Source organism: Diadema setosum, chromosome 1 (genome assembly GCF_964275005.1).
Source record: "Diadema setosum chromosome 1, eeDiaSeto1, whole genome shotgun sequence".
Lineage (NCBI taxonomy): Eukaryota > Metazoa > Echinodermata > Echinoidea > Diadematoida > Diadematidae > Diadema > Diadema setosum.
Genome location: NC_092685.1, coordinates 27,887,693 through 27,902,207, shown reverse-complemented (window position 1 = coordinate 27,902,207; position 14,515 = coordinate 27,887,693). Strand labels below are relative to the sequence as shown.

Genomic DNA, 14,515 nt, shown 5'->3' with positions numbered 1-14,515 from the left:
CAAAGATACTAAAATAAATGAAGAAAAAATAATCAAAAATCAGAAAAGGCAGTTTGGCGAAAAACTGAATAGCTGCCGAAATTGAGTATGAATTCCTCTACAAACTGTATTTTGGTTTTGTCATACACGACGTGGACATCCGTCGAAACTGTAGAGGGCAGCAAAGAGATGATTCACTAAATTTCGGAATTTCAAAGTTCCATCATGGCGTTCACTTTCGTCGCGTTTTGCTATTTGCTGGCCATGATATTGGCTGCAGTTTTGATATTCTTTGCCATCTTTCACGTAAGTCCTCAATTTCACTAATTTCACTAATAGGAAGTTTGATTTACTGAACAAGAGATCCCTGTTGAATTTGTGTTGTAATAATATTCGCTAGCCGGTAGTCATACCTTGGGCGTGTAACCTACATATATTGTAGTCCCATACATTACATTTAACGTTACCTAATGGGCTAATGGAATAGAACACTTAAAAAATTAACTTGTTTTAACGCAGGGCCAGAGGACGGACAGGGTCTACTGACTGCACTCACATGAAAATAACACAGTAACACGCTCAGGCTAAGTGTTGCCAGTTCATCTCAGACAATTCAGACTGTTCGTGTATGGAAGTGCAACGAAGCGTGCCTTCGCCGCTGAATATAGTGGTCTAGAGTAAGTGTGGCAGTAAGCGGCTGTCCGGCGGTTTGCGGCCACTACAGCATATTTCGTTACATAACGCTGAACACAGCCACACACTTTATACATGTATACCACACATTCACTAACACACTATCATTCTACAAAAACCAACCGATAACATGGAAAAAATTTCCAACAAAAGTGAAATTTTCTCACTTAGGCCTAAAAAATGATGACATCTCGCATCAAAAACTTCATTTTTGGTACTTCTTAACATCACAGTTAAGGGTTTTAAGGGTCTAAGAAACTGGCTATTTTGTTGTTTTCCTGATGTTTGCGGATTTTGAATACATGTCCTCACGTAGAAATAGAACTTTCGCGGGCCGATGCGGGCCGCCATTTTTTTCCGGAAGTGGATGTTACGACCGAAAAAATAGGAAAAACATGAGAAAGACAACAGTAACACCGCCATGCCTATTTGCGGTCAGTGCAAGCGTGAGAGCCCTTTTCACATGCTTTCGCAATGGGACTTGGCGCTTGCGCAACGTTCGCAAGCCAAAATGAGGCGTTCAGCAGAAGATCGCGGAGCACGCGCGTATCGCATAGGAATTGTACATTGGGCCGCAAACCAGACTACCACGGTCGCAAACCAGCGGACGCTCTGCCGGGTCGCGGCCGTGGTCTTTTTTTACTATAGCGATGGACATTGGTCTTGCGATTTTCACAATATTGTAAACTGGTAAGTGGTCAACCGCTATGATATAACCTGGGTTAAAGCAATTAGCAAGTTTGCGTTTCAAAGTGGAAAAACACTTATGCGGCCGCATACTGCCACTTTTACTCTAGATCTAGGTCATTTCCAATTAAATTTCATCACATGAAATTTATTGAACCAAATTGGTTCTTGGAAGGTGTCAATATCGACGTCGACTTTCAAGTTGTCACTCAAAACAAACTCACTCTTCGTGAGAGATCATGGCATAGAATTATGCTGCCTTAACTGTGACCAGCCCAAACGCGAAGTATTCAGGCGTGGGCTGCAGCTTGTAGGATTTGGTGTCTCGTACGGGACAATATCACCTCAAAATTCCAACTTAATTATATTTAATTTACTAAAAATTGCTGCAATTTGAATACATACATGTACAGTAGTACGATGTAGTCCAATTGTTGATAACACCTACTTGGAAACATTTGGTTCCTCTATGATAGTCCCTTTCAGTTGAAATCGATGACTTTAAATGATATGGTCAAGAGGAATCTCTGAGAATGATAACTGCTCCATTCGATAGATTTGAAACCTGTGCATGCGCTAGGAGTGAAGTGTAGCCTTTTGACAAGGCCCTCTCTCGCTATACCGTATGTCCCCCCAAAAAATTACAACGGGGCCTTCCGCAACGATAACTTTAAAAATAGTGAATCAATCCAAATGCATTTTCAGGGTATGAAACTGTAACTCATTGCCCCCATCTTACAGAAAACCCCATTCAATTTGCTTCAGTGGTCAAAGAGAAATAAGGAATTTTGTGGAACATGTAAGGAATCTCTTCCCTCCAAGTTCTGTCTATTGTGTTCACACACAAGAGCATCCAAGTGCTAAACTTGAAAGAATCAGACTCATGACATGCTTTACAATAATCCACATTTCTCTGTGACTGCTTAACCAAATTGAATGGGGTTTTCTGCAAAATATTGTAGAGCTAAGATGTTATACATGTATTTTAAGACCCTGGCGTAGCATTTAGACAGTGTAATCATATTGGGTGTTGTAAATGCGAAAATCTGATTGTAATTTTTTTGGGGACATACTTTATTGCATTACTTTCTGAGCAAGTAAGAAGCGATCCCAGCCGAGCACGATATCATGAGTGCGAAAGGGCCTTGTCCAAAGGCATTGCGCCTTTCATGCATATGATGCATCACATGTTACCCCAGGGTACCGTAGTACACCGGGTAACCGCGTTGTGTAGCGCCACCTCACGTCCACTCGAGGACAGCCAGAGAAAAATGCATGCACTGTGTGTGCGTGTACATAGTCATTCCCATGCCACTGCATGTTATACTGTACTATGCGTGCATGGAATCTGCGATACCACTAGCGTGTGCTTTAGTGCAGTGCAGTGCAGTGGCTAGCGTGCGCTAGCTCCAGCACCAAAATAATTTCCTCTTTTTGGCACCCAGGGTACAACCTTTTTGAAAAAATAAATAATTCAACAAAATGGCTGATATTTAGTTGGTACCCGGGATACCATTTATGTCATCATATCACCAATGCGTAATGTGCCATGCCAAGGGTGTTTCAGAAAACGAAGGAAGGCACGGGGAGAATGGAGATAGACTCGTAGAAAAACGTTTTTTCAAGACCATGGGATTAGTTTAAAAAATGAGCAAGTGAACGGCAGGTACATGTATGAATTAAATAGAAAGCGTATGTGTAGTATACAAGTAAGCCTTTTGCTGGTGAAATATGTAAATTATAGAGGTGCGAAAATTTGTGTTTCTCTTTTATCGTACTGAGACAGCACTTTGTTGACTCAGTGGGATTACATTGTATGGGGCGCTCTCACTAACAGTATACTGTGTACCAGGAGCACCCCGGGGTTAATGCTGCCTGTGCAATAGTACCCTAGTACAACCCCTACATCACGTGGAACTGAGGTTAGCCTTTTAAATTAATATTACTTGAAGTTGAACCAAGACTCATTGCAGGAGCTAAAAATCAATGTTCTATGATTGTCTTAAGTTAAAAGAAGGTGGTTATTGGAAAATGTGTGTGTGTGTCTGTCTGTATTGTCTGCTCAGTTTTTACTGTTCAATATGAGAGCGTATTGAACTAAATGCATAGACCAATGTATCAATTCCCCATAATAGGCTACCGTTGTTACTCGTCTTGCTGTTCAATACAGGCATGTTGTTCTGTAGATTTCAGATTTATTTTTTTCTCAAGTCTACACGCATTTTGCTTTTTCCATGTGTCAAAATAACCTGAAAATTTTGATTTCCGATTTTTTCAACAAACCTCAGTATAATCCCTGTCAATAATACATGTACACTGTATTCCATTGTCTTGTCAGTTTTGCGAGTGCTTGCTGAGTGCACAAATGCTTGTTGGTATGTTCTAAATGTGCAAAATCTAATTGCTACAATTCACAAGCGCATAAACATCCTGCGTGCGCAAGAACAGTGTGAGTAGCTCCTTTTTCAGTGCAGTGTTGACTTCAGTCTAGTACAAGTACGGTACTTCTTCACAGTTTATGTCATCTCTAGATAATAATGATTATATTGGATGGCTAGAATACCCGGGAATATTGCACTCATTAGGGCCAATATTCCTTGGTATCCCATTCATTGCCGTCCAATATGTAATTATTGAAGCAGAACCATGTTCTCTGTAACTTGTAAGCATGTGTATATTAAATGTGAGTCAAGGGCAATGAGCTCAGTCAATGGCACGTCTGCCTCCAGATCCAAAGGAAGCAGGTTCGATTCCCAATTATAACAGAGCAATGTTGTGTGTAATCATACCATCTCCTCTAGGAAGAGGCAAGGTACTCCGTCCCTCGGATAGGATGGAAGTGCCATGTGTGAAAGAGTTACGACTCATGGCATGCAAAGAAAAGACTATCCCGCTTCATTCATTCATCGCAAAGAAAAGGGGGTAAAACCTGGTGAAGTGGAACTGACTCCATGAAAGACCAACTAGTGCAGCTGAACGTTGCCAATCCAGCCATATTTTTAGATGGAAAAGTGAAACAAACAGGCAACCATTGTAACAGTTTGAATAGTGGAGAAGCACAATTGCACCCCTTGTATATGCTCCCAGTCCAAGAAGGCCTGCTCAATTTTGAGCATGCTAGTCTTGCTTTTATCACTTGCTTTCATGCATTTATCAAAGCAGAGTTACAATACGTAGTCTAATGTAAATTGTAAGTGTTGTAAATAGGATATTTGTACATTTACATCTATGTGCTTTCTTTTCTTACGCAGATAATCGCATTTGATGAGCTGAAGACTGACTACAAGAATCCAATAGATCAGTGCAATAGCTTGAACCCGGTAAGTATTACGACTGCCACTGCATCATTTGTAATGTACATGTGTACATGTACATTTTAGACCTGTGGTGTCTTTCTGTCCTACAGTTTTGTGATGTGTGTAGGGAACAGCCACCTCCACCGAGGATTTCTTATCTTTAATTTTTCAGGCCATGCCATGTAATTGAGAAAGTGTTCAGTGTTTATTTATAATTGTTTCATCCTGTACCACGTACACAATATTATTGTGATTTATGGAGGCTTATTACACAGTTGTAAGTTTGAAGGCTTAACATAGTTATTGAAGGAGTGATTGCAAGTTTTGTCTGTATTCTGATGTGACAGTACCATAGTTCATTATTAACTTGACGTTTCATAAAAAAGTATTTTGCAATTACAAAGCTTGCACTTTCAAAATTGTGCAATATTTGACGAAAATGTCCCTCTAGTGTAGCAGAATTATTGAAGAGACTCTCCAAATGTCAACACACAGTGGTATACTATGTTTTTTAAATACTTCACAAAATTATTTTCAGTGGAACACATTGTCATCAAATGGAACACTTTCATAGACAGAAAGTGAGATACCCATTGTGTGAAAAAAAAAAGGTCTCTTCAATCCAAGGAATCAAGTGCATTTTCTTACACGTAAGCATATAAGTTTAACTACAACTGGAGTCGCTTCTGTGCATTCTATGCGTTCACCTGTTATTCTCTGCTAGAGGAAGTAAAATCATGGCTGGTTGTATTTCATTTTCACAAAACTACAAATACTGAAGGCCTGTTATTTGGCAAGTTTTCACATTCAAATTTTATTTCCAATATCGTATTTTTGTTTTCGATACATTTACAATTAGACAAACAATTCACTACAACAATTATATAAACATATATATACATGTATGAAACTACAGTTCAGGATCATTGTGTCATCGGAAGAGAGAGGACCACATAACAGACAAACTTGTAAAGATGTAAACCACTCAATAAAATGAACTAACAAAAGAAAAAAAAGAAGTAAAGGAACAGAAGCACACACACAGGCACACAGACACTCAGGGGAAACAACGACATAGGCAGACAAACAACAAGAGACGATGGTTTGATTTGAGCACAATTATACTTGTCTCTGTGCACAGCTTGTACTGCCCGAGTACATCATCCACATCTTTTTCAATGTGCTGTTCCTGATTGCCGGGCAGTTCATCACCGTGGCACTCAACTTACCGTTAATTGGGTATCACGTCTACAGGTAAGATGGGAGTGGTCAGTTATGGAGCACAAAGGCAGTTCTAGCTTCAGTGAGAATACTGTGTGGAATACAAAAGCAGATGTGTATCAAAGTATTGAGGTCAAAGGTTCAGGTTTGTGAGTCTGTAAGCCTGACAATTGTCATATTGGAGGTCTCAAAGTTCAAGATAAAGGAAAAGATTGATTGTTTTAAGCAATAGGTACCAGCTAAGCTAGTATGATTTACACACATACTTAGATACATCTCACATGTCAGAACAAGTAGGCTGAAGTGAAGAAAGAGATGCCAGCACTCTTGGCTTACATGTACATAAAGTTAGCACTCTGCTTTACATTGATGATTGTTAATGCAATTTGCTAGTGTGACAATTTGCACTGAAAATTTTCTCTTTGATATACATCTTCGCCTATTTCTTTCTTTTTGTCTATGTGTTTATAATTTTTACATTTATTTATATGTCTGTATCATTTATTTATGCATTATTTTTTTCTATGTCTCATGTAGGTATGCCACCAGGCCAGTGATGAGTGGTCCAGGCCTGTATGATGCCACCACCATCATGAACGCAGACATCTTATACCTGTGTATGAGGGAGGGCTGGATCAAGCTGGCCTTCTACCTCCTCTCCTTCTTCTACTATCTCTACAGGTGAGTCTGTCAGACCCTGAATTCACACTTCTCATTGAGTCTAGGGGTGCGTTCGAGTGCTCTAAAGTGAACCAAAGTGAACTGAACCAAAGCCTACCATACCGAACTGTGACAGATTTGAAGCGTTCGAGCGCTCTGTTGAGAAAGCATTCCTCACGAGTTATTTTTAGAAAAGGTCACACATTTTTGTAGCAAGAATGTCATCCACCTGGCGCTTGAACTACTTGCAGCTGTCCCGAACAAAGAGAATGACTTCTTTGCGTTGTGACGTATGCACATGATACGCGCATGCTTTACAGCGAACTTTTGGTACAGGAGAAACTCGGTATAACGAACACTGCTATAACGAGATATCAGTATTACGAGGAAATTTTCCTGGTCCCAAATTTCCTTCCACACAAGTCTATGTAAAATGCTACTCTCATAGCGAGATCGGCTATAACGAAATAATTTTGTGACTTCCAAACAAAGAAAAACATAGCCAATCAAACCTGTTATAGCGAGGTAAAGCAAAATATCTTCAGTAAAGCTTTACTTCACCAGTGCTATCATCATTTTCCGAGATTGTAAAGCTTGATGCGCCAAAAACTGTCTTGTACACACATAATTATTTTCTTCAGTGCACTCCAGCTAGCACTGCATGTTGTACGTGTAAGTGTGTGTGTGCGCGCACACTGATACATGCAGAAAATGTGGTGGGACGGCCATATGTATACATGACATCATCATGACGTTTAGCAGGTGTGAGGCAATCTGATGCTGTGATTAGCTTTCTATGTAGGGAATTCCCCCATCTTCACACACACGCAGTCATAATGTACATACAGAATGTGTCACATACACACACAGCATTGTGCAGACCATATTCAAGCTTTCCATACAACACACACCCATAACATAACCACATACCAATCCACAGACAATCTTGACACAATCGCAAGCTATATAAATTTACAAATTCAAACATCTACAATTAATATGAAACACATTTTTGATATTGGATTTCATTGGCGAAAAACATCTTTTTACCCATAAAGGTGAGTAATTCCCTCACAAACAATATCAAGTTATCAGTATTGATTGAAATATGATGGGTAGTCCCACATGTGCAAATTAATGTCTTTATGTTATGCTTTCTTTTATGCCTACTGATATAACGAGATATCGGCTATAGTGAGGAAAATGACTCGGTCCCGACCATCTCGTTATATTGAGTTTCCACTGTACGCTTTTGGTACGCTTTTGGTGCACATCGGGAAGTGGTACACTTTTGGCTCGGTACAGTACAGTACAGTACACTTTAGGAGCGTTCGAGGGCTCCTCTGGCGCGGGTACGGTACGGTACAGTTCGCTTTAGGAGAGCACTCGAACGCACCCCAGGAGGCAGTCCTTGGGTCTTTTCTTTCGATGATTCACCGTCAACACTTCAAGATCTGCAGTGTTGATGTCTGATGTTAGGTTTTTCGTACAGGGGTAATCCTTCATCTAAAGTTTTAGACAGGTATCATTCAATTAGATTGATGTGTGAATTTGCAAAGTTGAGGAAAAGACAGCCAAGTTTTAAGATAATCTTATGATACCTTAAAGGGATATTATAGTTCTGGTTGAGATGGGGATTTAGGTTTTATCTTTTTGCAACATAATTAGAAACCACTGATATGAGATATTAAAAAGCATACGATTCGAGGAGGAATTAAAAATTAATTTGATGAAAATCGGTTTTGAAATGGTGGAGATATATGAAAACAAATTGGTCCTAAAAAAAGGTGGGTCCCACCTTTTATTAGGACAGTGGCGTATCTGGGGGGGGGGGGGGGGGCACGTGCCCCGAGCGCCACTCCTTGGGGCGCAAAAAAAAAAAAATGCAAAAAAAAAAAACGAAGAAGAAGAAGAAAAAACAGAACAGAGAAAGAAAAAGAAAAAGAAAAAATCTCTCGGAAAGGGGGGGGGGCAGAAAACCAAATCAAACAAGATAAAAACAAAACATGGTGATAACGCGGACAAAATGACAATGTTTATTGTGTTCACACAAAAATTCCATGTTCTGTGAGCTGAAATACAAACATTTTCGGCTCGCTCGCTGCGTTCGCTCGCCAAAATTTATATAAAAAAGAAGGTAAGAACAAAACATGATGATGACAAATTGACAGTGTCTATTGTGTTCACACATGTCATTTAGCAGGCATAATGTTACACGGAGCAGCGGCTTCAATTTCTTTCATTCTGAAGCGATCGCCAATTGGATCAAAGGAGGACGCCAACGGTTTCGAACATACGGGGGGGTGGGCAGAAAAACCTGAATCAAACAAGATAATAACAAAACGTAATGATGACGCGGAAATATACAAATTTCGGCTCACTCGCTCGTACTAATTTAGAGTATTTTTTCAAGCCCTCAGTTTGTTGGTATAAATCGTTATCTATAAGGCCGTCATATCTTGATTGGAATTGTAAGGTTTAATAAGCAAAAAATGACAAGAGTTTCATGATTTGTAAGCTGAAATACAAAAATTTTCGGCTCGCTCGCTGCCCTCGCTCGCCAAAATTTGTATAAAAAAAAAAGAGAAGAAGATAAGAACAAAACGTGACGATTACGCGGACAAAATGATAATGTCATCTTGTTTACTCATGGCATTTTATATTTAGCAGGAAAAAATGTTACACGGAGCAGAGACTGCAATTTCATTCGTTCTGAAGCGATCGCCGATTGGATCAAAAGAGGACGCTAATGGTTTCGAACATACGGGGGAGGGGGCGAAAAAGAATCAGAAAAGATAGAAAAAAACGTAATGATGACGCAGAAATATACAAATTTCGGCTCACTAGCTCGTACTAATTTAGAGTATTTTTTCAAGTCCTCAGTTTGTTGGTATAAATCGTTATATATCGTCGGTTGAGAATGATAAGGGCGTTAAGTGGCCACTAAACCCATAGTGTTCGAGACAACTTAACGCCCTTCTCATTCTCAACAGACGATATAAGGTCGTCACTATAATTGTGAGATTTAATAAGCAAAAAATGACAAGAATTCCATGTTTTGTAAGCTGAAATACAAAACTTTTCGGCTCGCTCGCTGCGCTCGCCAAAATTTATATAAAAAAAGATAAGAACAATACAGGGTGTACGTGATGATGACGAGGACACATACAAATTTCAGCTCACTCGCGCGCACTAATTTAGAGTATTTTTTAAGTCCTCAGTTTTTTGGTATAAATCGTTATCTATAAGGCCGTTACTATATCTTGATTAGAATTGTAAGATTTGGTAAGCAAAAAATAACAAGAATTCCATGTTTTGTAAGCTGAAATACAAAAATTTTCGGCTCGCTCGCTGCGCTCGCTCGCCAAAATCTATCAAAATTCATTACATTTAAATCACCCTCAAAAGATCCCTTTTAAAGGGAAGATAAACCCCAAGAACAATGTGGATTGAGTGAAAGCAGCAACATTAGTAGAACACATCAGTGAAAGTTTGAAGAAAATCGGACAATCGATGCAAAAGTTATGAATTTTTAAAGTTTTGATGTTGGAACCGCTGGATGAGGAGACTACTAGCGGTTATGACGTATGAGTGGACTACAATATCAAGAAAATATAAAGAAAATACTACAAAAATCCATTTTTCATGAAAATTACAAATTCCATCAACTTGATATTGACATATGTTAAGGGTAGCAATTATTCCCCCTGCTTTCTGAAAACGGTTGGTCCACTGCTCTTTCATAATTCTAGAAAAGTGAATTTTTGTTGAATAGCCTTTATATTTTCTTTGTATTGTTGTCCACTCATACGTCATATCCTCTAGTAGTCTCCTCATCCAGCGGTTCCAACACCAAAACTTTAAAAATTCATAACTTTTGCATCGATTGTCCGATTTTTCTCAAACTTTCACTGATGTGTTCTACTAATGTTGCTGCTTTCACTCAATCCACATTGCTCTTTGGGTTTACCTTCCCTTTAAGTGCTTGAAAAAACATCATGTGGACTTTGTTTAAAGTCCCTACCGGGATGGGGTTGGGGTTGAACACTTTTTCAGAAATTAGGGGCGCAAGTTTCGTGCTTGCCCCGGGCGCCGTTTTCCCTAGATACACCACTGTATTAGGACCACTTTGTTTTCCTTTATTTTTAGATAACTTGGCTAATTCAAAACCTATATTCATCAAACAAACATTTATACTTAGAATTTTATGCTCTTTAATATTTCATATACATGTATGTGGTTTCTAATTATTATCTCACAAAAAGTTCAAACCTGAATCTCATCTAAAACTATACCATCCCTTCAATAGCATTTTCTATGGAAGTATGAGATCCCTCCTAGTCCTTTATGTAGGAGTAATAAAGAACTTGGTAGTTAAACAGCACATTCTAACAAACTGCTTACTTCAATGCCCTGTTCTCTAAGGAACCTTTCTCAAACCTGGATGTTCCATCAGTTTTCGCAGGTGATCAAGAGCATGTAATTTCGATGAAATGTGCATCATTTTCAAACCGGAAATCTCTTTCAAAAATCTGATGTAGCCCAAACCATCTGATCCAACAATCTTGTTTTTTTTTTTCCTCTCTCTCTCTCTTATGTTCTGTGATGTGTTCTCACAGATATGAATGACATTACCTGCTTGTTTGTTGTTGTTTTTTTCCACTTCATGTTCTATGTGAATTGTAAACATTTTGCTCCAGTGGCAAATGTCATGGCATCAAGTGAACCAAATCATTCTAGCTGATGTATTCTTTACTGTATTGCATGTGTGTTTGTTTTACATTTCAGCATGATCTATGTCCTGGTTTCTTCATGAGGCGCTGGTGGGCCTGAAAGAGGAGCTGCCCTGAAGTGTGTAGGTCCCCGGAAGAAAGTAAAATGTAGACTGGATTGTAAATAATTGACTTGGCAAAGTTGTCCAGAACAAGTAAAGTAAGTAAGTACAGAGAAAGAAAAAGGAACAACTACATGTAGTCTGTTGACATCAGAGAGGGTTAGGGTAGAACAGAGCCTGCATCAGAGTAATTTTGAAGGAAATTGGGGGTATTTTTATACATTGGATGGCCAGCTCTTGGTTCTCTTTGTAGTAGCATTTCATTGTTGGTTAGGTTCCCATTCGAATGACTAGAGTCATTCATATCATGTGGTTGTTGAAAGATGATGTAGTTTACTCTGCATAGAAAAAAAAAAATCTAGTACAGTGGAGCTGATGATGTTTTGAAATTAAATGCATGTACTTTGTAAAGCCAGGAGAGTGATAATTCTCTGGGCTTTGGGTGGATCTAGCAGCCATGTTTTTTATATACTGTGGAACCTTGTTACAAGATGTGGTAGGATATAACAAAACCATCTAATAACAAGACGATTATACAAGTCCAAAGTCTTAATATTTCTTTACTTTGCATACAAGGTTTGTACTCTGGTATAGTGAGAAAAGTCATTATAGCAAGTTCCTTGTCATGGATTTTAGATTCCTGTTATAACAAAGTTCCCCTGTATGTATATTTTTTGTTCTGTCTTGGGCCTGTCTTGCAGCCTGATCTCTGAAATGTGTGTTGTCCTCAGTAAGTGAACCAGCATCAGTTATTGTGTAGAGTATACATACATGAAGGTTACTACAGTATTGGGTAAAACACAGCACAGTACATAGATCATACTGTGGGTGATTATTCTCTAGTGATACATGTCAGAGCTTTTTGTTATTGTTTTAATTTTTTAATGCTGAAGGAATCATGGTGTGTTATGGAGCTCATAAAGCCACTGTTTACCATGGGAGCAGTGATAAAAAAAAAAAAATGCGTGACTTATCTCATTTGATGCATATGTATAGTTCAGTTCTATCACAGAACATTCTGCCATTAAAAAAAATTGCAATAAAGCTGCAAATGTTAGAAGATACGTATCACTAATTTTCTCAATAAATCATAACTGTAGACAGTTTATTCTAGAAACAATTTTAATAAACTTAACATTGATTATACTGATCAACATTTTACGTTGGTTGTTTCTATCCCTATGTAACTCACATTTTAGAACTACTGTACTTTAACGCACTAAAGCTTTTTTTTTTCTTCTTCTTCTTCTTCATCTGCAAATGATAAAGAGTGGCTTCAATGTGCTGTGAGATGTTGCTAAACTGCCCCATATTATCCATTCGGTATGTTTGCTTTTTAAAAGACATGTGCACAGCATTCACATATTACTACAGTGTACGTGTGCCATGAATTTTGCATTCACTGAATGTTTACCTTTTACAGTTGAAGTGCAAGTGAAGGCATTCTGTGATATAGTCAGATCATTGCCTTAGATATGTCAGTCTTAAAGGAATGATGTAGTTTTGGTTAAGGCCAAAAAAAAAAAATGTATTGGCGTAACATGAGAATTTCAAATAGGGTCGGGCGGGCGGATTTTTTTTATTTTTTTATTTTTTTAAACTACCTGTATTTTATGTGTAAAACTCATATTTAACAAAACCCCATTCGATAGAGAGGGTCTGTTGCATCCAAAGTTTGTTATATCACCGGTTTAAAAGCCGTCGTGACATACCGGTCAGAATACGAATGAACAAATTCCTGGGCTAAATCACCCAGCGCCACTGACAAATCGATTCTTCGCATAACATTAAATAAAATCTTCGAACCGGACTTGCCGGTCGCCGACACGTTGTACTTCGCGGCCATTTCCTGACACCAGCTGTTGTTGCTGTTGTTTTTGATAATTCGCAAACCCGTATCGCGCCCTCTCTCAGTAAAAACGATGTATTTCCTTTTTTTTTTTTTTTTTTTTGAAAAGTTCAGGGTCGGGGGGTTTTTTAGGGTCGGGCGGGTTACGCCAATACAACAATTTTTTTTTTTTTGCCTAAGATGGGACTTAAGGTTTCCAACTTCTCTGTGAGATAACGAGAAACCTCATAAATTGTAAAGGTCATACAATTTTAAGAGGAATTCAAAGTTTATCTGATGAAAATTGGTCTTAAAATGGATGAGATATCAAAAAAACAAAGAGGTTCTAATTAAAGGTGGGACCCACATTTTATTAGGGTCACTTTGTTTTTATTTCTTTTTTTGATATCTCGGCTGTTTCAAAACCGATTTTCAACAATTAAACTTTGAATTTCTTTTTAATAGAATTGTATGTTCTTTAACATGTTTCCTAATTATCTCATAAAGAGTTCAAATCTGAATCCCCACCTCAACCAAAACTATACCATCCCTTTTAAGGCACATTATTTCTTATTGAGGGTTAATGGCCTGAGTAAATTATCAATCAGGGATTGGTTTGTGTACATTTTGCAGACTATTGAGGGAAGGGGGAAACAGTTTTACACCATTAACTTGCTGAGAAATATTTGGTATCCAGATGGAGGAGCATTTTGTGTCTGTGGACAGAAGTTTGAAACAATGTTTCTGACAAAATGATGGCTGGGAGGGCTTTCCGCGCAGTGTTTTTCATATAACCTTTATTGTAGTCACACATCTTAGATGTGCATCTAGTAAATGGTTTCACTGCATGCGAGTGTAATGTATCAATTTCTGCTTTTCATGTGTCTAACTTTTGCTGTTTTTTTATTTCAGCATTATGTTTCATTTTAATTGATTAATGTGAAAGTAATTGCTGATTGTTCTATGTTCCAAAATGTGCATTGTAAAATGTAAACGCTCACGTCTTCGCTGTAAAGTTCATCTTTGCCTGAGACAGGAAAAGAGTGGCATAGTATATATATGCAATCAAATATTGATCAACAGGAAAGTGATCGCCTGACCATCGGGTTGAAAAGCTTCTGAAAACTGCAATGCAGCATGAATGAAATGACGGAATATGTAGGAGAGTAAGTCAGCACTGAGCTGAAACTTCCACCATTTTTGTAGCACCAGAGAATAAAAGATGGTGCTCTGTATAGAGGTGTCATGACAGTAGTTGAGAGCCAACATAGCACTCAATAGTTTAGTTAAATGCAGTCATTTATCAGGAGTTTACCG

General features: G+C 38.4%; 1 protein-coding gene across 1 annotated transcript; it reads left to right on the top strand.

Annotated features, from left to right (window-relative positions):
• The first annotated feature begins 204 nt into the window (after positions 1–204).
• LOC140229256 (protein cornichon homolog 1-like) lies at positions 205–12,306 on the top strand. The gene is made up of 5 exons (XM_072309537.1): positions 205–285; positions 4,611–4,679; positions 5,797–5,909; positions 6,414–6,557; positions 11,325–12,306. Exons 1-5 carry the CDS (start codon positions 205–207, stop codon positions 11,350–11,352), a joined length of 435 nt encoding a protein of 144 aa, XP_072165638.1. The 3' UTR covers positions 11,353–12,306.
• Positions 12,307–14,515: the final 2,209 nt, after the last annotated feature.

Excerpts from the sequence above, each read along its gene's own strand:
- LOC140229256 (XM_072309537.1), top strand. The coding sequence starts at position 205 with ATGGCGTTCACTTTCGTCGCGTTTTGCTATTTGCTGGCCATGATATTG. Across the intron at positions 4,680-5,796 it reads AGTGCAATAGCTTGAACCCG|CTTGTACTGCCCGAGTACAT; the intron begins GTAAGTATTACG and ends CTCTGTGCACAG. Across the intron at positions 6,558-11,324 it reads TTCTTCTACTATCTCTACAG|CATGATCTATGTCCTGGTTT; the intron begins GTGAGTCTGTCA and ends TTTACATTTCAG.